Genomic DNA, 25,448 nt, shown 5'->3' on the forward strand with positions numbered 1-25,448 from the left:
GATGGTGGTGGTATGGCAGTTGAGGTTGAACCTTCCCACCAATTTTGCATTACATTTTGCTGCTCTGTGACAGATGGCAGCAGAGGGGAAGAGTATGAAGACTCTGAAGAAGGTTGTGAACGCATAAGGGAAAAGCATTTCTGGCCTGCAAGAGTATCAATATTAGTGGTAAAGCAAAAACCAAAAAATATACCACTTGGTCTCCAGGCAGTGGCTGCCAGACTGGCAATTAGAAACTTATCTTTCTGCCTCAAAGAGGAATACAAACAATTCAACATCGTCAAGGGAGAAAAACTTGACATTGAAGATGCTTAAAAAAAATTTAAAAATGAAGTCACATTTCAAATAATGTTGTAATTTGAAATATAACTTTTACTGTTACTTCCCAAGGCAGAGCTCAAAGAGAATCATTCCGTGTCTTCCTCAATACCTTTTATCTTAGCCTAGCCTCATATACTCAAGTGCAAAATTACTATAATAGCAAAAGACAGGTGGTTCTTTTGATTTCCTCTGCTATTTTGAACAATAGTGACCTGCAATACCTGAATAAAAGCCATTGGCTTAGTGATTCACTAGAAAGCTTTAGAAACATCTGTTTGCTTCTACAGGAGTGATAACTTCCTAGAGATGCGAAATTCAGTGATCACTTCAGATGTTAAGAACAAACAAAGGCACCTCTGATGAAGCTCGTACCTAGTAAAAAAAGCTACAGTAGTTATCAATAGCATTAAACACACTATACAGAGACATGAAACATACAGCCATAGTTAGTGACTTGTGATCTCTCTTCTCCTCCTCCTCATCCATATCTATTCCTCTACATAATTCAGGTATATTCTTCTCTTCTACCAGTGCACAATCTTGTTTATGTATCTAGTCTTTTCCTTACAAGCTCAGATAATATTGACTTTTTTTTTTTTTTTAACAGCAACAAAATATATTATACATGCATAGATCAAATGAAAAGTATTATACAGAAAAGTTATGCCTGCTAATTAAAGATAAATCACAGAATCACAGAATCACAGAATTGTGATTCTGTGATTTATCTTTAATTAGCAGGCATAACTAATCCGATTTATTCTCTACATCTTTATTTCAAGCACCTCAAAAGAAGTGATGCTGAAGCCATAGTACACTTTTAGGATGCTGACTTCATTGGGTATACTGATCTTCAACATCTGCATCAGTGGTCTGACACTGCAAAGCAAAAAATGTGCTGTTCTTTCATCACTTGCAGTACATTTCAAGGTGTCTAATAGTCATGGCAGTATATCACTGAACAAATATGAAGCTCTTAGACTTCTGTCGTATTTCAAGCAATGAAAATAATTTTCTAAAATGTTTCTTGTACTAAAAAGATTTTAAATTCATTATCTTGATTAGAAGACAGATACCAAATTTATTGAATAAATAACATATACACTGATATTCAATAAAAAAGTTTCATATCTCAAAGGAAGAAATTAAACCTCTTTTTTGTGAACACGGACTTTTTAAAAGACAACCACTTTATTAAATCATATCATTGCTTACTGGAAAAATTGCAAACCAATATTAACATGTTCAAAACCTAAGATTAAAACTGGCTTTCCTTTAGCTGATGAAACTCTGTGAATACAGATAGGCATTTAGAAGATAAAGTTTTCTGTCTTCCAGATCCTGAGATTTGTAAAACAACCTGTAACTGAAGGAAACCAGAACACAGAGGTCAGTTCCATCTATGCAACTCCAAACAAGTAAGTGAAACTTGCAAGAACAGTTAGCAGAGCTGACAATTATGTGGTGTTAATCAAATACCATTGTGCTAGATTTTGCTACTCTTCCTTCAACTGGGACAAATTCTCAGATTATTCAAATTTTTATCAGTATCTTGGCACTAGTGAAACAAAACACTGATCTTAAATCTACGTGAATTTATCTGGATGGTATTGCCATCTACTAGATATCAAACTATTTTGTCAATGTCTTCTGATCCTAATATTACTTGGTGTGAGGAATTATCATAATTGAAGCATTAGGATTTGTGTTATGACCTTGGGTCATCTGTTAAAAGTAGAATTTTTCTACATATCTTCTTGTTTCCTCTGTCAAGAGGACACAAATTCTGGAACCTGCAATTCATGTTCGCTTGGAGAAGAGAAGGCTCCAGGGAGACCTCATTGTGGCTTTCCAATACAAGTTGTCAACATATAAACAAGAGAGGGAATGGCTGCTTATGAGGGGGGAAAGTGGTAGGACAAGGGGGAATGGTTTTAAACTAAAACAGGGGAGGTCTAGGTTAGATATTAGGAGGAAGTTTTTCACACAGAGGGTGGTGGCACACTGGAACAGGTTGCCCAAGGAGGTTGTGGATGCCCCATCCCTGGAGGCATTCAAGGCCAGGCTGGATGTGGCTCTGGGCAGCCTGGTCTGGTGGTTGGCGACCCTGCACATAGCAAGGGTTTGAAATTAGATGATCACTGTGGTCCTTCACAACCCAGGCCATTCTATGATTCTGTGTGATTCACTTGGAATCAAATCCCTGTAAAAGGATTGAAGAGAAGAAGACAGTATACTGTCTTCATAGTTTTCTTCTGGTTCTTTCAAATTGCTTGCTATACTACTGGAAAATGTTTCAGCTCTATAGGAACTCAAGATGTGTGGTTCCATGGCAAGCGTCTTGCATACAGCGAATCCTTGCATTCATATTTTGGAAATAAATTCAAAAGGATCTGTATTGAATTTGAAAGTTTGGTAAGAGTCACAGAGGAAGGAGGGACGAACAAGGCTATATGCCCATTGCCAGTTCAAGCAGTGTGTAACTGTGCAAGGCATTCTAAAAGCAGAAACAATACCAAAAACTACATGCAGAGTCTCTCACCTTGGGGCCTATTTAAATGCATATATATCACAGAAATCCCTAGTTAAAAAGAGTCAGTCACCAATTTCCCTGCTGAACTATGGTGTCTCTCCAGAGATTCTTATTCAATTATTAATGCATCTGCTGCTAATTTCATCATGCAGAGTGTGAATTTGTCTTTCCACATTGAGTTCTAAGGGAATTTTGTAAGAAATATAGAACTTGTCAGCACATGAGAGTCAACACATTACTGCTGTGCTGCAGCCATTTATAACAAAACTAAAATGAACACTCACTTGTTTGGCATTAATTTAATGTCCCACTTAGCTCCTATCATACGTAAATAGCTGCTTCATCCATTTAAGCATTTCTGTTCGTGCACATAATGAAGTACTCTGTACCTGTCAAGTAAGCAGAATGCATTACTGAAATAAGAAATGGATGAAGACATTTAATGTTATTAATATTATGGTTCTATAGGGGCAGCAGCATACTTTTTTCTGGCCACAGGTATCCCACTGTGAAGTTCACCTTTTATCCCATGCTACAGAGAGCACATGAAGATGTGACATGCATACACATTATTGTGCCAAAAATACTTTTGAAAGAAATATCAGTTCACCCCCTGACACAGTTTACAACAGCTGTAGTTGTCAAACATGCTCAAAACAAAATAAATTAGCTAGCCAGCCTCTTGGTATTTAAACGTTCTTTATGTTCTCTATTTTAGGAAAACAAAGTTTAATTTTAAATGGCATTCTGGCTATGATCAGCCTCTCTTGAAGAAATTTTTTATGAGAATGAATGGAGATAATGACTACTATTAGTCACTGTCATTACCACAAAACATTAAAAACTACAATATTTATAACAGGCTATGACATGACAATTAAAATACAACTTTCTATCACTTGCATATGATTCAGCCACAGCTGGTTGCTATTTTCTAAAGTTAAAATGATAGAAGTCTGGTAATGGTTTATTTAATAGCATGTTCATCATCAGATCTAATTGTTTTCCACCACAGGGTATGAAGCTTTATGTCCTCTATCAACCCAAAACAAACAGCCATGCTGCTTAATGGTTGTTCAATTAATGTTTATGGTGCTACTTTTATAACCTGAGTTACAAGACAAATAAACTCCAAGTAGCAATTTAAAAACCTTGGAAACTTAATGGGACTTCCACTGATATCAGACATTACTAAAATACCAACAGAATCCCCCATTTGAGGGTGTGAAATAAAAGACATTAGTCAGCATTAGAGAATTCATCCAGGACAATGGTATAACTGCCAAAAGAGACTTTCATGTAGGAAAAGACAGTTGTGTGACTTCAGGTTAGCTGCCTTGCAATTGCTACTCATGCTGGGTTAAAGCAGAAAAGACCTGTTCATCTCAAGTCATGTAAAGGTCAGACTCCATTGCTCAAACTGCAAAGTTATTCCTTCGAGAGTGATTTACCCTCAGTAACCTAGATGCTCTCCACCTACTCATAATTCTTTCTATTTAGCAGAACTCATGCTGATTAAAAGGAAAGAAGAGTTCAAAGACAGGTTTCTCTGTTACTGTCTTACTGCATATTAATTTGTGCCTCTCCCTTTTGCACACTGCCTGTAGAGAGCAATGTAAAACCACTATAAATGTTTTCACTGGAGAGCTGCCATTGTTCTAATTTACAAAAGCCAATGATTTCTGATTTCTGCTGTTAATTGAATATAGAAATAATATATTCATTCAGAACTTCCCATTTTAATTCAGCCTACCTGACCTCTAGCTTTAATGATGTATTGCATGCCTGTACATCCCTGAATCCTCAACAATTAATCACTGATACTCACTCTCCCAAAGTAGCCAGACAGTTAGACAGGAAAGAATCAATCCTGATGGGTGGTGGGAGTTTCTTTTCAGAGCCTATATATTTTTTCACACCATAAACCCTACTTTGTTGATGCAAAAATATTTTAATAGAACTACTGTTACCCAGCCTCTCCTCCCACCCTTCCAGTATTTCTAGTATATCAAAATGAGGGCTATCAATGGGCAAAAATGCTCTGTGAAGTCTAAAGTCTGTCAAGCCTTTTAGGCAAATTCTCTCTGAGACTGCAGGTGAGAAATGACAAACTTATCACCTAACAGGCTGATGTTTAAAGCTGACTGCTTTTGATTATGAAGCAATGAGCCTTTCATTTTGGAGTTCATTTTGTGTTTCATAAGTATCTCTTCACTGAAATTATGCTGTTGAACAGATTTCAATTTGATTAGTTTAATGCTACGGTTTTATTATTTGTAGTGAATACAGGCCTCTCATGGTGTTACTGAACGGTTAGGAATATTCACACAGAATCACACAGAATTGTAGGGGTCGGAAGGGACCTCCAGAGATCATCGTGTCCAACCCCCCAAGGGTTGTCTGTCACCCACGATGGTGACAGAGCTACTTTTATTTTTCACGTGCTACTATTTTACTTTTTTCTTAATCCAATAACAACATATTTGAATAAGGCTGCCTGTGTTTCTGTTAGACTTGTGCAATTGGTCCGTATGTACTCAGACTGCACTTCCTCTCTGGTCCAGAGGGAAGAATAAGATGAAAGCATTTCTGCCTACTGAAGGACAAAATGCTGAATCCTCAGCATGTAAATTGATCTCAAGGCCAGAAGGGAAGCCAGTGTGGAAGCAACAGTTGATGGAAAACTCCTGAATTAAACCTACAGACGTTATGATTGTAATTCTCAACAGCTAGTGCTGTGGAAGAGCACAGCCACCACAGCCACATGCATAAAACACTGAATTGCTCTTTCAATGTCATATAACTTCATTAAATATAATTCAAATGTCCTGGGAAGCTTGATACACATATCTCCTTTTAGTAATATATCCTTTTACATAATTATGTTACTTCCGGTGATGTGCAGTGTGGACCTCAGTGATAAAAGCCTGTTTCATGTTAGAAGAACACAACTTGTTGTGTGGTCATCCTAGATATAGTAAAGGAGAATGTATTTAACCTCATTCTAATGTTGAGTGGAGTCAGGTAGACAGGTCAAGAGATGTTAAAAGTCATATTCAACTTTGACAGTAAGGAGAGTTCAAGGCACAACCTACAGGCTATATTAAATCCTAACTAAGCATTTATTAACACTGTATCAGTGTTACAAGGAGTGATCACCCACTTGATTTTACATGCTATGGAGTGATTACAAAGGTAGCTGCAGAACTCACTAGTAAGATCTACTGTTAAACAGCAATTTGATATATTTATTATTAATATGGTCTACCATGTCTTAAATCTATTAGCTTCAAGCTGAACATCCTCCACATTTCATTCTGTCTACTTTCAGAAAAATGCATGCAGTTATACAATTCATCCTCTTATTTGCTTACCTTTTTCCATACCTTTTTCCATAGATCATCACTATACTGCACAGGAAGAGCAACATATCCCGTTATTTAAGGATGCTGTTAGAAAAATAAACTAGGCTCCCTTAGCTACACTTCAAGCTATTAGTGGAATATTAATCTAATACATATATCTTCAGTATTTCTCTGACCTTTATTAACATCAGCTGTCTGTAATACTAATTTCCACAATATCTATACAAAGATCCAAGGGGCTCAAGAGGTGTTTTGCATGAGGATATTGTGATATTTGTGTCACAGTGATGACACCTGCTTTTTGACATCCTGAGGTTGAGGCTAGCGAAAGCTGTAGGCTACTGAGCACTTCTGAAAACAAAGATTGGTCTTCAATGCTGAAAGGGAGATGGGAGTTTCTAATCTATAAAAAATTGTTGAGGGTCATCAACAGGATTTACTTCTCACTAAAAAAATCCCATTTATTTAATAAACACCTCTAGAACAAAGTTACCAAAAGAAAAAAGTGGCAAAGTTCATAGAAGTTAAAATAAAAGTTTTGGGAAATTCCACAAGCCAATTTTCATTAATTGAATGCTGAGAGTGGGAAGCTTGAAGTGAAGGTCTTTAACAATCCCTTCTATCACAGTAAAGCTATTGTGCATGAAGCTGTGCTCTTCTACACTTCTTGCTCCAGTGGGCACTCGGCATGGAACAGGCTCACCCAAACTCTAACTCAGGATCCAAGGACAAGCATGTATGTCAGATCTTGTGTACACAACTTAATTAAAGAAATACAGTTAATATGATATAAGTAATCTGCAGCTTATAATGTAATTATCTCCCATATCTCAAATTTAAAAATTCTTTTCCTTATAAGTTTAACTATAAGAATTGGGATCAATTTACCCCCGTTCAGTTATCCAAAAACCAGTCACTTAATCTAAGATAGTAATCTGGTCTCCTTTTCTAAACAGTGGTGTGCATTTTATTACATTTGTTTTTGACACATCTTTAAAGGTGGGCTAAATCACCCTTTATACCCAAATGTCTTTCCTGCATTGAATACAAAAGAAATCTCAAGGAGAAATTTAGATACAATGCACAACTCTGAGGCAGTTGGTTTTTAGAATCAACTCTAAGACTGTTGTTGACTGCAACTGTTGTTGCAGTTTACTATATTTTTTTAATATAATACTTACATGCTGTTTTAAGGAAAATGCATTAAAAATGACAAGGAAAATAAAAGAAAGTCCCAAGGAACCAATGATAATTTTTCTTTTTTTTTTTCCTATTACATTTTATTATGTATAGTAGTGTTTATCAACAATTCCTCACGATGACAGAATATTGTACAAAAATTCACCCCTGGATTGGTAAAAAAAGGTTTATATTGATTGGGTTTTTGCATCAATTCTTATAAAAAAGTATAAATTTTCATGGATTTTTTTGGTATCGATAATTACTATACTCATTGACTCATAATCCAACCATCAAAAGGTGAAATCCCAATGAAAATACAGAAAGAAATACCTACATTTATGGATCCACTTTACAAAAATCAAGGGTCACTATTCCTTGCTTCTGTTCACAGTAATATTGAACAAAATAGAAACAACACAAAAGATAGGAATGAAAACACACTTGGCAAAGTAAAAATTGCTTACGTAAGTTACAAGATATGAGTAAAGTTACAAGGGCTAGACCAGATTTTGAACTAACTGTGAAAATTGGAACAAAAAATAGGAGGATACAAGAACAAAAAAATAAGACATAATTCTTCATTTATAGTTGACTCACACCATGTGTCTGAAAAATGAATGTAACATTGGGAATGATGCTCATAATTACAAAATGAGTTTTGATTGAATAAAAAATATTTGAAATAAGTCGTATCCATCTGCAGACATTTTAGGGTCAAGAAGTCCTTAGAAATTGTGAAAACCTTCCAGGCCTTTTATTTACTCAGCTCCTCAATGTCTACTTTGCTCTGCATAACAAACAGAACCAGGCACACTGCTCACTGCACAGGCCTCTGGTGTCCCTGCAAGAAAATACCTCACTGAGATTGTTACAAGAAGGAATGTGGAAATTGTGTTCAGACCTTGTCTGAAAAATGTGCTTTAGTGGTGTAAAAAGGCTATAAAATGGAAAACAACACGGCATAATGGAAAGGGGAATAGAAGAAATTGAGAATGTCAGAAAACATGAAGAAAGAAATGGAGGCAGATGAACCTTGATGTTTTATGAATTCACCAATTAAAATAAAATTAACTGTGTTAATAATAAGTATTAAAGATGGAAGATTTAGGAAATGTTAGATGCATTTTTTAAGAAAAGTTATATTAGGTTCTTTGGATATGTACATGAGGACATGAGACTCCTTCCTATATTTTTCCACACAAGACCTAACTTGCAGGATATGAGGCTGAAACAAATATTTTTATCCGTCTTCAACTTTAATAATATGGTGTAAGATTATTTGCTTTCCTACAGGTTTTCATTGTTCATCATTTGTAGTAAGAATGTTACAGTAACTGAACCTTATTAGGATTGAAAATGTATGTTCAAAACAGTTCATGAAGTTACCAAAATTTTTCAAGATAAACAAACGGAGAACAGAACAAACAAAAAACCCCCACCTCACTAACATCCCATAATCAGCAAAATATTTTTAGTGTTACCATCTGAGTGAGTTAAGTTACACCAAGAAGAGAGGATTTCTCAGAATACTTGACGTTTTTTAAAGCTTCTTCTGTGTTCACTATATCATACAAATATATTTTGATTATTTTTGATTATTTTTATGTTATTTCTGTGAGAAAGATTATTTACTTTCTTTACCACAGAATGACAGCACATATGACAGATATCATATGCATCATATGCTTCTGTACATGAGCTCTCTTCCAATAGCACAGCTTAGGTGAACAAGTTTAAAATAATCCTTTTATTTCAAACTGAAATAAAATACCTCAGTTTCAAGCTAAACTATCTCACTTCTAATATAGACTAAAGACAAATAGAGAAATACCACAGCTCACCTGATAGGCTGGAAGATTGCTGTGAGTCTAAGTGCCAACAAATGCTGGAAAGGGTGCTAATGGTGGGTTCATAATTCATAATGCAGGGCTTTGGGAAACTCCCAATCTGAGGCTCAGTGTTTCAAATCCCACTGATTTATTTCAAATGATGCTGAACACATTCAGTCCCTTGAGCACCATTCAAAAGGTACAGTACTTCCCTAAGAGCTCCAAAACTCTGAAAATAAAGACTAAGTTAGCTACATACTCAGTGAAGAACAAAGAATTTATCACATTAATATTAATCTTAAACTACTTACGTAGATTCACACAACATCTCTGTAATAAGAGGTTAGTCTGGATGATGGACAGCTCTAGAAAGACATGGCCTTACAAATTCTGCAAGCTATGAGATGGATTTTTGACACGGTCTCACACCACATCTAAATTACAGACACATAGGTTTGAAGGGTGGACTATTTGGTGGATAAGAAATTGGTCGGAAGGTTGTAGTCAGGGAGATGTGGTGAATGGCTCTATGTCCAGACAGAGGCCAGTAACAAGTGTTATCCCTCTTGGGTCCATCTTGGGACCAGTACTCTTTAACACCTTCATCTGTTATATAGATGATGGGATTGAGTGCATCATCAGTCACCCTGATGACACTCTATTGAGTGGCACAACTGATGGGACAGAAGGAAAGGATGCCACCAAAGAGAACTGGTCAAACATGAAAAGTAGGCCCATGTGAGCCAAGTCATGTTCAACAAGGCCAAGTGCAAGTTGCTGCACTTGGGCAGAGGAAATCCCAGATGTGTATATGGGAAAGGACCTGGGGGGGGTTCTGATAGATGAAAAATATAGCATGAGATGGCAGTAAGTACTTGCAGCCTGGAAGGCCAACAATATCCTGATCTGCATCAAAAGAGTGGTGACCAGCAGGGAAAGGGAGGTGACTTTCCCCTGGTTCTCTGTCCTTGTGAGGTCCCATTTGGAGTACTGTGTTCAGGCCTGGAGCTCCCCACACAAGAAAGATGCAGAGCTGCTGGTCTGCATGTTGGTCTGCTGTTGGTCAAGAGGAGAGCCACTAGTACTATCAGAAGTCCGGAGAACCTCTCCTATGAAGATAGGTTGAAGGAACTGGGTTTGTTCAGCCTGGAAAGGAAAAAGCTCTGGGGAGACATCATTGAGGCCTTCCAGTGTTTAGAGGGAGCTTATAAACAGGAGCAAAAGCTACTTTTTAGATAGGTAGAGAGTGACTGGACAAAGGGAAATAGTTATAAGTCAAAGCTGGGAAGATTTAGATTAGATGTTGGGGGAACTTCTTCATAGAAAGGGTGGTGAGGTGTTGGAACAGGCTGCCCAAAGAGGTTGTGGATGCCCCATCCCTGGAGATGTTTAAGGCCATACTGGATAGAGCCCTGGTCAAGCTGATATAGGGGGTGTGGCAGGGGAGTTGGAACTAGGTGATCACTGAGGTTCCTTTCAACCCAAGCCATTCTGTGTAATCTATAATAAAGCAATAACAGAAATTAATTTGATATACAGTTCTGACACATTTCCTGTGCCCTGAAAGAATCATAAGTAGAATGGAAGAGCACTGATCATCTCCTTAGGGTGACTAAATTAATAAATGTGCACAATAGAGCAAAAATGAGGACAAGGAATAAAATAAATGCTGGCATTAGTTTTCAATGTATGTGATGTTATTGCATGGAAATAGTATGGTATCATTCCCTCTCACCTTTCTCATATAACTTCTTTTTACAACACAACAAATTTGCGAAATGCTACCTTCAATATTTTTATATATAAATATTATATAAATTTATATATAAAAAAGTTATATAAAAAAGTCTTGGTTTGCGTTTAACTTCTTGATAAGATTAACATACTTAGATCCATGAGAAACCAGCTAAAACCAGTTCCTAATAAAATCAGTGGATCAAGAGATAATTTGAATATTTAGGTGGAATAAGGTAGTATTTTTTAGATATATTAGTCTCTTCAACCACCCAATGGAGAAAATAAGGTACATGTAAAGATTGTTAGGTACTCTGATTTCTTTTCTGTAAGCAAAGATCATACCACTGAATATACTGGTACCCTAGGTGCCTATAATGGCCAAAGCTAGGTACTTGAAGCTAGTTGATGATTCTGCCTCATAGCTCCCTAGCTACCACACTAAAGTAACTTCTCATAAGAACAAAATGAATTCCAATCAGTGGGTTTGGGTAACAGAGTTATTTTAGTACATCTTGTAGGAAATTGAAAGCTGAGTTGGCAAAAGGTAACTTTTTGGATGTCTCATGATTTTCCCCCAGACAATTTTCATAAAAGCTACAAAAGCAATTTTTGGGACTCTATATTCCCTACCAAAATTAAATTCATGTTACTAATTGCAGGAACACACAACTTGGAAATTGTGTAAAACCTTCAATTAACTTTTCTATAATGGCAGGTATTAAGTAGGTAGAACTATCAGGTTAGCAAAATAAATAAAGTAAGCCACTCTGAAGTCATGTAAATACGAACTAAGGGACAGCAAAATCTCCTCTTTTTTTTTTATATACATTTGGTGTACATTTTGTATACGTTTGGTGTAGTTTTTTATCATGGATTAGGTTTTCTTTTTTTTCCCTGCTTGATTTTGTGTGTAAGAAAGCTCACTGAAAGAACAGCTATTTACTATTTCTTCTATCCTCATTATTCAATATGCTGTTCCCTTTATGCGCTTAACTTTATTCCAGTCCTTCATCTTGAGTCAAATGGATGCATTACACATTTAAAGTTGTACATTTTGGAATCTGTGTGTAAACAGGGAGAGCTGTGAATGAGAGAGTCATCTAAATCAGCCTTTATGAAGAACCTGGTATGAAAATGATGGCATATATAAAATATATAAATATATTTTGTAAATCATTAATTATATTCCTACAGTTTTGCTTCTTTTTGTAGTTGTTGTTGACTCTGTATTACTAAGTTAGATCTCTTACCTTGATCAAACTAGTTAAGAAAACTTTCAAAATAGACAAAAATACCTAATTAGCTCAAAATTATCCATAAAGTGGTCTAAAATAGAACTGCTACTATTTGTAGAATTGCCTGCACTATAAAGTTTAATAATCTTAAGGGTCCATTCCTGTTGTGTTTAAAGCTATATAGTGAAGGCATTGGATAGTATCCAGAGACTCAATTCCTTGTCGGTTTTATGATACATCTCTCTTGTTCATCAAACATAAAACATCAATAATTCACCATGGCAAGAGGTAATGCAGATATAGCAAAGTACAGCTATAATGGACAAGAGGATACTAACAAGCTTATTCAATTTAAGTCTGGCATGCTTATATGTGTACAGCATCACACACTAGACTAGTGTTTCATACCATTGCCTAGAAAAACTAAGTGGGATTCCAGTGATGACGGTGGTATTTCTCCACCAAGATTAGAGAGTTCAGGTCTCAAAACAAATGTCAGCTCAGAATACATCCTGTGTTTCACTTTCTAGTACATCTTCTACCCTCATCTGCTGTTTTGCCAATTACATTTTATTATAATTTATATCTTTGAGCTGCTGAGTGACTGAAACCAAATCATTCAGCTTCACTTTTTATCTAACTCTCCATTATCAAGGCAGAGGTTGAAATGATTACTTACTTTAATGAGTATTTTGAGTTCTTCCCAGCGGTTTCTTTCAGTTCTGTAGGTGCTATTCAATCTCTATAAGAGCTATGCAGTATTGTTGGTGTTACAATCATAGATAGCCACATTCCTTTCTTTCACCTGAGCACCAGAGTCCCTTAAGAACATGGTTCACAAGGCTCTATAATCCAATGCAGTCTGTTTTGGCTTATGTCTGCAAAGAAGCTCAGCAACACTACAATTAAAGACCATGTAATGAAAAGCCTTGTGCCTCCTTCAGAAAGTTATTTGTCAGTTCTTACTCTATGAAAATAAAGTGGTAGCTGCCATAGACAGACAAGCTTAGCTTCAAATTTGAGATATGGAATCAATGACAACCCCATATAAATATCTTTAAGTATTTTTCTTGTGCATGATAAAAGTAGTGCTGGTGCAAAAAAAGTTAATCTTGCTGGTGGTATTGTAACACTTCCATTCTTCTTGTGCAGCATTTTTAGCCTGGACTATATATAGAGGGCTCCTCTAACACTGCATCTACCTGCATGGGAGTGAAAAGGGCATTCGGGACAAGTGTCTCTGACACAGAACTGCAAACACCATTTCACAGTGGCAGCTACAATTACAAGCAGGAAAACAAAGGGGGCAAAGGTCTACCAGGTCATAGGCTTGTCAGCACTGTGGAAAGGTGCAATATCTTGAATTGCTCTTCCTGAGACAACGCTATTTCACACCACCTGCTAACTAAGGCAGTGGTTGGAATAACATGATTCAGTCTTTAAACATCTCTCTTCATTTGAAAATAATGAAATGATAAAAAAATTTACTACGTATCATATTAAGAAGTTCATATTGGTATCAGCATGGATTTTTTGTGAATGAAACCTGAATAAGATCAGCAGGATTGAGTTCTCTGTCATAAAGCTACTTTGCTTAACTGAAGTCTATCCTAATAGAGCATTCTTCCCATCTGTTCGTATTTCTGAATCATAAAATCTAATATATATATATATATATTAAGAACTTGCATAACATTCAAAATACCATAGAGAATAAAGGAAAAAAAAGCCAACTGGTTTAAATGCTGTGATGATATTAAACTGAAGTTATATTAACAGAAAATATGACATTTCATTTGAATGAGATTGTCCTTAATTATCTTCTCAGCTCTGTTCTGAGAAGAAGAGGGTGGAAAAGAAGGAGAAAAGGAAAAAGAAGCTGTTTGTGAAAGACTTTTCAACTGAATTTTTCAAATGGTTCTACAGGTCTGTTATAAGTTCAAGAAGAAATAAAATGAGTTACTAGCTAAGCAATGAATATGGAGTAATGAGTGAATATAGAAAATCAGTGTCTTTGGTTGGCAAGAGACATTAAAGATCACCTACTTGCAACAAATGCAAAAAAACCGAAAACAACAAAAACCCCAAAGATGCAAATTACGTGGACTTTTGTTCTATTTACTCTGCAAAGGGAAAGAAAAAAAACCCAGAATGGCATAAACAAGCAGCTCAGCACTTCATCACTCACAAGCTCTGAGTTGGTGGTAGCATTGTGGAGGTCCTATAATGCAAGATTGTATAGCAAAGGTACTAAGTGAGTTAAGTCATGTCATCCAGTTAATGCATCCAGTATGACAAGAACAGTGCTAGACACGATATGAGCAGGTATTCTCATACATTATAATAACACTGTATGAAACAATAAGAAGAAACAATAGCTCAACTAAATTGAAACTATAAAGAAGCAGTAAGGAGAAATAAAAAACATCTTCAAAATTAATTAAACTCTTATTAGACCACTAAAGCATTTTCATTATCCTATTTTAACATTCATGTAAATGTTGCTAAAAGACACCAGAAAGTTTTCACCATTTCTATACAGTACCTTGAAAACTTCTTTGGGAACACACAGGATTTACAGTCAACTACACAATCCATTTCTTTCTTTTTTCCTTTTGATGTGTGAATATGTGTCCTATATTGATATAGCACTGGTGTGATCTTCCTCTTACAAAACTTTTTTCTGATACATAGGCCTGAAGCTTGAAAAATGCTTTCTCAAGAAATCTTGTTATTCTATGGTAAAATATCATAAACTTCAAAGATAAATCAATTGCTTTAGAAAAGAAAGCATTTATATATTTCAGTGAGTATTAAAGAGAGCATCTTACTATGTTTTATATAAGCAAAAAACTCAACAACACAAAACCAACCAACAAAAAACCTGTCGAAACAAACAAACCTTGAAAGCAATACACACTTTTAGCAGAAATTAAGAAATCAGCTTTTATTATACAAAAGTTACTGGAGATTGCTTCCTATTGAGAAAGAAAACTTTATTCCAGATTTGCATTATTGAGATTCATACTAATTTTAAAATGTTCTACTGAGTTATAGAATAAACGGCATCATCAACCAGAGATCGTGAAATCTCAGAAAATGTTTCTTGTAATTGTACTGGGAACCAAAGTCCAACTTTAGATTCCATTGCTTTTGAAAAAATATACAGCATACAGCAAGACTTCACTAGAAGATATGAGCACATTCTTGAGCGAAACTCATCATTTGTCTAACAACCACATAGATCAGAAAATCTATTGGGGGAACCATTTCCTTAATGTCTCCACATGAATGTTAGCATCTTATCTACAGAAACAAAGAAAAAACTTAGAAAAAATTTAAAAAGGCTTAATGGTTTTAAAGGGCATTCAGTCAGGTCTCAATGAGCAGTACTAATGACTGGAAAAATGTAATTATCTAACAACAGAGTGGCAGATGTTGATTGCCTTTGAAACAGTAATTAGTCTAAGAAAGTTACCTGCGTATCTTTTCTATCTTCATAGGACAACACAGTAAGATGGGTAACATGAGATATCCTTTGTTTAACCGGGAACTAATTAGAACTAGGGTTCTACTATCTGCATGGAGGTCACAAAATGCATCTATATTTATAGTAGAACAGAAAACTTCAGAATACAGAAGTCTTATTTTTCTGTTCAGCATTCAAATATTGCTCTGTTTTTGCTGTGATTATTAGCTTAGGTCTTTTTTGTACTTTGGTTAGTATACTGACAACAGAGGATTACTTGAAATAGATATTAATATAGTCTTCATTCTTTAGACACATCTAATTTTAGACAGGTGCTGTAATTTTGGTAAACAACTTTTTTTTGTTAAAAAAATTGTGATTGTGGTGTGATAAATTGTGATAAATTTTTTTCCTACCTTGATAAAATGCATCTACAGATGAACTATACCATTGTGAATCCTAAGTGTTCTTTGTCATACAAGATGGAGCTACTCTAAGGTAAGACCTATATGATCTTTTCCCAAAACAACTTAATCTTCTTCCATTCTGAGGTCATTAACTGAAGTTCAAAAGGATTACAAAAATTCAGGTTATATTTTTGAAGAAAATAAGTTTGTTTTTTTTTCCTCACAAAAGAAAGGAAATGTACTGAATAGGTTGTACAGATAACAATGATGTCCAGTGTTGGACCTTATTTAGTCCTTCTGCAAGTCAATACAATACAATATCAAAAGCTTTTTAAGACTTCTCTTCCTAATTGGCCCATATTCTTCCTTCTCATGATATTCTCGTGATAAAATGTCAAGTCTTTTTACACAGTGCACTCATGCATGTTCATTACATTAATTTTAACAGTAAGTTGGTTCCTTTAGTAAATTCCTGAAGCTCATCTCAGTCCCTGCTACAACCAGGATCCCTAGTTGCAGGAAGACACAGACTCAGATCACAGAATCACAGAATCACCCAGGTTGAAAGAGACCTCAAGGATCATGTAGTTCCAACCCCCCTGCCTAGCAGGGCCACCAAACATACACATTCAGATCAGGTTGCCCAGGACCCCGTCCAACCTGGCCTTGAACACGTCCAAGGACGGGGCATCCACAACCTCCCTGGGCAGCCCGTTCCAGGGCCTAACCACTCTCCTAGTAAAGAACTTCCCCCTAACATCCAACCTAAATCTTCCCTCCTTCAACTTGGATCCATTTCCCCTAGTCCTGCTATTGTCAGACTCCTCAAGCCTGCAGTTCTTGCTGACCAGGTTTTTATATCTATTCCTTTGGAGCTATCACTGCCACTGTGATTAGTTTTACTCATATACTTTCACTGACAGTGTTACTCAGTTTTGGAAATAAACACAAGTTCAAGTACAATGGACTAGTTATTGCTGCACTGTAGACTGAATGAAGCACGTGCAGTACGGAATATGGCCACAATACCATGATTCTGAATGGAGGCTGAGGACCTCAGGTAGTTAGAATAATACTGTCTATATTTCCTGAGGTGAGGTCACATACGTTATACTTAAAAAAGGTTATTCATTTATTCATTTATTCATAAAAAGTTTTAAGATTTTTCAATAATGCAAGATGAGCTTCATGGTAAAAAAATAACAGAACAGATCCATGGTCCAACTTTATTTTCTAATAAAGGTTGCTACTCTAGAACATCAAAGTCTTTTGGTTAGAATGGCTCTTGAATACATGCAACAAGTCCACAAGACAAAGTAGTCCAGGAGTGCGAATTTTCTAATCTGTTACTTTACCAGGAGCCTGTCCCTTCTGGTGCATCTCTGTGGAATCAACTCCAGCAAGTGACAATGCTCTTACTCACTCAGTGTTTCTTCTGACTCTTCCTCTATATAGCCTTGAAAATTGCTTTCCCTCTCTGGCAAGTGAAGCTGTGCCAGCATGACATAAGTGACACATACTATCACTATGCCATTCACTCCACTATCTGATCATTTCAGCACTGCAGACTGTCAACTATATAATGAGACTCCAGAAATCAAGAGTTTTAAAACTGGCACATGGATTCTATTCATTACAATTTTTGCAATGTGCACGCCATGCATTCATAACGCAAAAATCAACTTATTTAGGGCAGTATGAGTTGTTACCATCTATCATTTCTTGAAGGAACCGCACTTAAAAAAACTTGACAAGTCCATTTTAAAAAGAAAACAATTAAATGAATATTTAAAAGGGAAACAATTAAATGAATATTTACCTTGACTGCAAAGAAGCACAATTATGAACAATTTAGTATAATTTTGTAAAATAATATATTTTACTGTTTTAAGTACTGAGAATTATAATGCATTCATTTATTATATAGATCAAACGGTACCACAGATGAGATCAACTTGTACAAAAAATACACTTTTTTTAAAACATGGTTTTGATATTGAATGCTAATTTTTCTTCCTATTACATAGAAAACAATTTGCTATCTGAAACCACATTGGTGGGTGATTAGTGTCTTGGAATTAACTGTATCACAAATAAACTTCTTTGTCTTTTGATGTCTGTAAGTTTTCAGGACTCAGATTTATGGCTGACTTGGTGGAGCTTTTTATGTAAGACCCATACATGACTTAATTATTCTAACCAGAATCCCTTCTTACTCTGTCACAAATTAAGAAGAAGATGGACTTTTTGTTAAGACAACATCATTGATTAGCTTTAAAACTTCTCCCAAAACTGATGTGAAATATACCTTGCAGTTAGCACAGAACAGCACGTGCAGTCATGGATAATTTTTCACTCTAGTTTCCTGAAAGTCAATAGAACAAATATTTGCATAAGCAGCTGCTTTCACTGGCTTATCTCCATTTTTTTTCTTATTAATCTTGTACAAGAATATTTTACCATGCATCATTTTACTAACATATTCTGCAATTTTTTCAATCTCCATAAATAATAGCTGTAAAAGTAGACTTTGAGACAGTACTGCTAAAAGACAATGCCCTGGTATAAAACAGTCTGTACCGTAGTCCACCCCCAAGGAGCTTTCACTAGTTACCCTCACACAAAAACTCGGTGCACAAGTGTGAAATTCATTTTATGCATTTACTCCTGGATCTCAGTTACATCAGTTATGGCAGCTCAGAGTTTTCACATATTTTAGTAAGGCATATGAGCTTTTCCTGAAATACAGCAAAATCTGTGGCATATAATAATCTATTATTTGTTATATCAGTATGAAATCGCGCATATAATAGATGAATGTGTTTTTCCTATCTATAGATATAACATACAGTGACTGAAGCACATTTGTATAATTCTATGAAAGGCGGGTAGGTGGAAGCATTTTACTGTAGTGGCACACTCAAACTGAAGCAACCGTAGCATGCAGTCACATCACCTTGGCCTGTAAAGCAGCTGTACTACGTAAATCAAACTTGTCAAGGTCTTGAGGCAGCCCACTGGAGAGGAAAATCTATCATGCTAGACAATGCAACCTGTGCTGATAAGTAACCACTGAATACACTTGATAGCTGAAAATGTTACATCAGCCAGACCCCAAACACAGACAAAGATGCCAGGGTGATACACGTGTTTGGTTTGTGTATTTAGTGAACAGCATCTGTTTTTTTTTATTAACTCTTATCTAGCTTAACAATCATGTCAGACTAAGAAAATTTGAGCATTTTGTGTTGTGATTTGGTGGACACTTCTGGGTGAAGTCAGCTTAGATGAATTCATATCCAAGCTGACTTTTTTTGTGTTTCTAACACAATTTGTCTCAACAATTTGTCTAACACATTTGTTCTCAACTGAAAATCTTACAAAAAATCTGAAGTTTGTGTGTGACACGGTTGTAATAGAAACAAACACTTTAATCATTAGGTATTTGTATCAATGAAATACAGTGAATTTTGCCTTGATTCATGTCCTTGCTGTGTAAGGCTATTATGGTATCTGCCATTCTGAAGTGTAACAAAGAAATAATTACTAAGCAAAAGAAGAAATATATCTACAGCTATTTCTGTCACAGAAAGTATTTGGAGAAACAAGCAAGACAGTACTACATTTTTCTACATCTGTGACTAATTTGTTACCAAAATCTAAATACATTTTTATAGACATGATTTCTTGTTTTTAGCAGGAGCAGCTGTACCATGTTAATATTCACGATCAAAACATCTGAGTACAAGACTTCTATTTGACTGAAAGATATTTTACCTTACAGAAGCAAATGCTTTGATTACCATTATACTGTTGTGCTGTTACGTGAGGAAACGCTGCTGGAAATTATTATTTGTTGTAAAACTTGAGCTGAACATGTTTCCATGTGTTAGTACAGAGAAATGCACAGATAAAACATGAAATAGGAAAAAACCCTGAGATGTGGAAGAGCTTACCTGAGCACTTCTCAGCAGATTGGCTGCTTAGCTGTCCAGAGCCCTGAAACAGTGAGACAGAATAAACTCAATGTAACCATCACATAGCCTACTGCATTCACTTTAACACATCAGGTTCAAATGACAGAACATATGCTTAGTAAACTATCCAAAAAGAGTTAGCATGCAACTCCAGCTGCAAGAGACTTTGTTCACAAACTACTTTATTCTCATCAAAAAAGTAAACCAATCACATTGACAAAAAGCCACTGTAAACAAAAAGACTATTTAAAGGATTAACAGTTTTGGCATCCCTACCATCAAGTCATCTGTTGTTTTTGTTTGTTTGGTTTGTTTTCATCAAAATTTAGGTTATATATTTGTTGTTAGCAAGAGTTGCATTACTATTATTGCTAATTTTAGTTCTGTTTATTACCTTGAGGGTTATATATTGCAGAATAATTTTGTTGTCACTAGTTAATGTTAATTAGATATTTTAATAGCCTATATACCTATTTGTTATCTTTTGGTAGGTTTACTTTTTTAACTATCAGTAACTTAATAACTGAGAATATTTAACATTACTGTTGCATACTCAAAATTACAGAGTTACTATTAGTGTTACCTGTTTAACGTTTAGTCATCCTTTGAGTCCTGCGACATATTTCCTTAATAATCATCAGCCATCAAGTCTGATAGTCTCAAAAGAAATATCAGCCCTCTAACTGCCTTCAAGGGCGGTGATATTTAGCACTGAAAATTACAAATAAAGTTTTTGAAGTTGAATACCAACAACTGGGCAGTGACACTGATGATTTGTTTATCAAGACAAATTGATATATACTACAAAAATGCAATCCACGCACTCTTCCGAGTGAAAACAAATATGTGAATCTATGCAATGCTTACATGTTGAATGGGATATTTAATGTGCGGGGAAACTCAAAGGTTGAAGAACTAGCATTTAGACAGTCTAACAGTGGTAAGTGGTAATCTTACCTCTTTAAACTCCATTACATTCTCACGAGAGACATGCTAATACAAACAAGTCAATCAGAGTTTGTGTTTAGCAAGATCAAGCTTAGAGGATAGTTTAAAATCCATTTATTGTTCTAAAGCATTTTTTTCCATTAACATGTTATACATTAGTGGATACTAACCATGATTCATGTAACAGTTTAGTTTGTTAACTTTTAAATTATTTAACAACCAGAAGTTATTAATACAACTTTTAAAGTCTTACACAAAAAAAATCTTAAAACAAGCTTGGGTTCATTTTTGTAATTTTTATATAAAAAACATTTTAGGCATCTCTTGAAAAAGAAATAAAGCAGGCATTTAAAGCTAGAAAACAAGTAATTCCAAATTTAGTTTGTTACAAAAGGTTTCAGCTTTATTGACAAATTATGGCAAACATATTTGACAAAATTATGGTTTCCTATTTAGAGAAGCTTACACATGGAACTTTATGTGATTTTTTTTTTTTTAACAAATACAGGTTAAAACACTGAACAAATTCAGTTAGCTACATACATACAGTAGCTGCTTGTTTTCAACCCCATTAAAACAGCATTTAAAATTAAATTTACAAACTTAATATCGAACATCTTAATCTAAACTAACATATATTAAAAAGACAGGTTAAAACATCTTATCTACAACTTGATTATTGTATGGCTCAAATGAAAAAAGGAAAAGAAAAAAAGAATCATATTACAGTCTTTCAGCAACCCTAAACAAAAACTCAGCCTTAGCTAGTATGTAGAGAGACTCAAGATCTGTAACAGGTTCATGCTTTTAAAGTTACACACAGCAATGAATACAACCAACAGAACATTATCTTTGAATGGTTTATAGACAATGCTTGCCAAAGGTTTTTTCTTTCTGCTTTTTTTTTTTTTTTTTTAAGTCCGTGTTATAAAATAATACTAATGCCAATGTCACTCCAATGTTATAGGAAATACAAGTAGTACATAGGATAATAATGATCAGTAATCCCTAGGATAGAAAAGAAATTGACTATTACTTGTCTTGTTGCTGTTTATGCGGAGACCACAGGCTATTAATTGTCTTTGAGTTGAGGTCACAGATGAGGAGGACCTTCAATATCTACCATAGGGGTGTTCCCTGTAAGCACCTCGAGCTGACCTTGGAGGAGGTGCCTTTAGGCTGGAACGGGTTGTGGCCCATTCTTCTTGTGCTAAAAACAGAAAAGAAAAAACATGTTGTGTAAATATCTAAACCTGAAAGAACAAAGTGTTGTCACTACTAATGGCTGTCAAAATTCTCAAGAGTTTTGTCTGAAAGATTTAAAAAAATAAGACAACAATTGCCATCCATTTCTTTATTCTTCAAAAAACAACAACAAAAACAACAACAACAACAAAAAACCCTACAGAAAATTTAACTTCTAACTTCTCAACACAGGCCCTGTGGATGTCTCAGGATGAAAAACCTCATCTTTACTCCCAGCAGAGAATGAATATCTAGTGTGGAGGCAGTAAAGACAGCTCAGAAAAACGTCACTGCACTAGTCTGCCAGCTCAAAATTTGAGTCTGTAGCATACAAGCTGAAGTATCCATGTGAAAGACATTTAATGCAACTGGTATGTTGATAAAATGAAAACAGAAATAATTAAAAATAACTGAAATACATTTAATTTTTACTTCCATTTGAAACCGTGAGAAAGAAGAAAACAGTGGAAGAAAAATAATATATAGGAAGGGAGCTACAACATTACAAAAATGAGTTTTTGCACTACACTTTTTGCATTTCATTATCATTAGCATACTTTTTCCTCTAATTTGCAGAAATGAAATGTGCCCCAAAAGAATAAATTAAAATCCTTAAAACATGTTCAGTTTGTGCAAAGTTTCTACAAATCTTTTTTTTTTTTTTTTTTTTTTTCCTCCACCCTCCACAGACCAAGCCTTCCAAAAGAACAAATAGGAAGCTACCTGCAGCTCTGGTATAGCAGTTTAACCTCAAACTTGAACTATTTTCTCAAACAATTGCACCTAACCTTGACCATCTCATCAAACAATTTCTGTTTTTGCCTTCCACTGACTTCAACAGATCATATAGTCAGTGACTGAAGTAAAAAATCACAGAAATAACAGTACATCATCTCTACTATGCCACATAGCATACCATTTCCGTTACAACTGATGCACAAAATCACCAGGCAGCTTCAGAATCTCCACATATTCCCCAAAAGTTATGTGATAATCTGGCCGTGCTTTTGCAATAAAATACAGAAGCTGTCCAGAAATTAGTGAGGAAGATATTAATTACTGTCAATGTAGTATTTAGTATGTTTGTATTACAAATTTGTGCACAAGATTGATGACTATAAAATATTCAAGTAAGAGCTGAGTCTTCAGATGCGAAGGCAAAAAGAACAGTTTTTAAGCTGCGTAAGAAGCAGAGACTGGAAACAAAAACTCTGAATGATTGAAAGGTGACTTGAAGCCAGTGGCAAAGGCATACCTGATGTACCTGGAGAGAAAATCCAACACTAAATATTATTATTACCATTTTCTATGGTATTAAATTCCTTCTGCTTTTAAGATGGATTGGGCTTTCACTTGTCAAGTTACTGTCAGAAAGATGATGGATCTCACACCTGTATTTTTGATTATATTGAATGTTTTAAGTCACTCAAAATGCTAAAGAATTTTGTTCAATTTTTTTTTTTTTTTTTAAATAGAGTGACCTAAACAAGAGAGCTTTCTATAAAAAATAGGATACATTGGCCACTACATCATAATATTTAAAATCAAAATTGTAATAGTCATACATTTCAAAGGAAGCTAACTACATTGCCTTAAATTTAGACCGCGTTTTGATTAATGGGACAATAGTCATAGATAAAGTATAATAAGGAACTTTAAAGTTATCTTGATAAGAAATGTCAAAGATTTTATTTTACTAAACTTTCTTTTACAGAAGCCAAGTTTTCATAAAAATACTATTTTGAGAAGAAGAGTACAGCAAATGTTTCACATTTTGATTACTTTTTTTTTAATTGGAATATGTAAATTACTTAAGTTCTTCAATAGTCTGTCTTTAAACATCTTATTCATATTGTTTAGTTATGAAAAACATAAAATGACAGGACTCCCCTCTGAAGTCCCATACATAGAGGACTTTGTTTCTCTGTTGTATCTTGATGAGCATGTCTACAGGAAACAAAATTAAATTCCAAATACACAACAGCAGTATTATTGCACAGTACAAGCACAGAAAAAAAAATATTTAAGCAACTTCACTTTGTTTGGATTTTTTTTTTTTTCTTATGTAATTGCCCAGTTTCTAAATATTTTTTCCCAGGAACATAATGAAATGCAACTGCTGCTCTGAAAGTAATGCCTCATATTATATTGTGTTGGCCCATGATGACAGAGGCAGATGGTGATGGTATGGCAGAAGAGGTTGAGCTTCACCACCAATATTCCATTACATTTGTCGCTGTGTGATAGATGGCAGCAGAGAGGCAGTCTGACAGGATGGCATCTGACATGGAAGCGGGTATGAAGCCTAGGTGTGTCACCGAATTCCTCCACATGAAAAAAAAAATGTCATTCATTACATTCATCGATGCTTTTTGAACATTTTTGCAGACCAAAGAGTGGATATGAGCACAATGAGGCATTTGGTGGTGCGTTTCAGCAGTGGTGACACTTCCAGTGGGTCACTTCTGCTGGTGCAGATTTTCTGTGAGCTCAGCATGCAGGCTTTTTTTCATCGCTGACGAAAACGAACAGCAAATGGTGATGAATGTATTGAAAATAAGTGTTTTGCAGCTGAGAATTTTCTCATCAAATAGTCTTGTTGCACTCTTTGTATCAATTGTACTTTACATGGAAATAGATAGGAGGCATTATTTTTGGAGCAACTTAGTGCCTACAGAATGGAGTGCTGGTGTTATACTAAAATTTTACTATTCTCCTAACCTTTACAATATAATACTTTCTACTGCCATTCATAAGACACTTTTAGTCCTATTACAGGAAGGATGCAAGCAAATAAATTTGAAAAAGCATGCTATTAACAGGAACTTTGTGGCACAGAAATCTTATTCAACAGAGATACAACCATATGCTGTCCACCCACATCGTAAAGTCACAATTTCTTTCTCTGACACAGCATACAGCCCTCATAGTTAAAGAAGGAAGAGTTCTTGCCATGAGTGAGAAACTGAATTCTCTCTTACAGTATTGCATAGGTAGAAAAGTACAAAGATACTGATGTTCTCAGTATAGAGAAGTTCCAGCAGAATGTTTGCAGTGCGTTGTATTTAAAGAGGCTACACTATTAACATAAAGATAGTAACAATTCCACTCGATTTCAGGGCAAAGTAAAATAGTTTGCTTCAAATCAGCACTGATAGTTTATTAGTGTTTCCCCTTGCCCATGAAACTGAGAGAGAATG

At 35.3% G+C, this 25,448-nt stretch overlaps 1 protein-coding gene across 13 annotated transcripts in view; it reads right to left on the bottom strand.

The window, feature by feature from the left end:
* Positions 1-25,448, bottom strand: part of KHDRBS2 (KH RNA binding domain containing, signal transduction associated 2) — a 337,849-nt gene that overhangs the window by 15,392 nt on the left and 297,009 nt on the right. The window contains exons 9-13 of one of the 13 annotated variants that reach the window (XR_007374926.1): positions 22,040-22,213; positions 20,035-20,077; positions 18,387-18,443; positions 3,139-3,243; positions 543-1,687 (exon numbers count right to left, since the gene is read on the bottom strand). Coding sequence is in view for 1 of the 13 variants with exons in the window: in XM_048935423.1 (XP_048791380.1) it covers positions 22,116-22,213 (98 nt within the window). In the remaining 12 variants the exon portion in view is untranslated. Of the gene's footprint in view, positions 1-542; positions 1,688-3,138; positions 20,078-20,638; positions 20,767-21,454; positions 22,214-25,448 lie in introns of those variants that run through there. The other 12 variants (XR_007374922.1, XR_007374925.1, XR_007374924.1 and 9 more) reach the window with 12 other exon arrangements.

This window comes from Lagopus muta, chromosome 2 (assembly GCF_023343835.1).
Source record: "Lagopus muta isolate bLagMut1 chromosome 2, bLagMut1 primary, whole genome shotgun sequence".
Classification (NCBI taxonomy): domain Eukaryota; kingdom Metazoa; phylum Chordata; class Aves; order Galliformes; family Phasianidae; genus Lagopus; species Lagopus muta.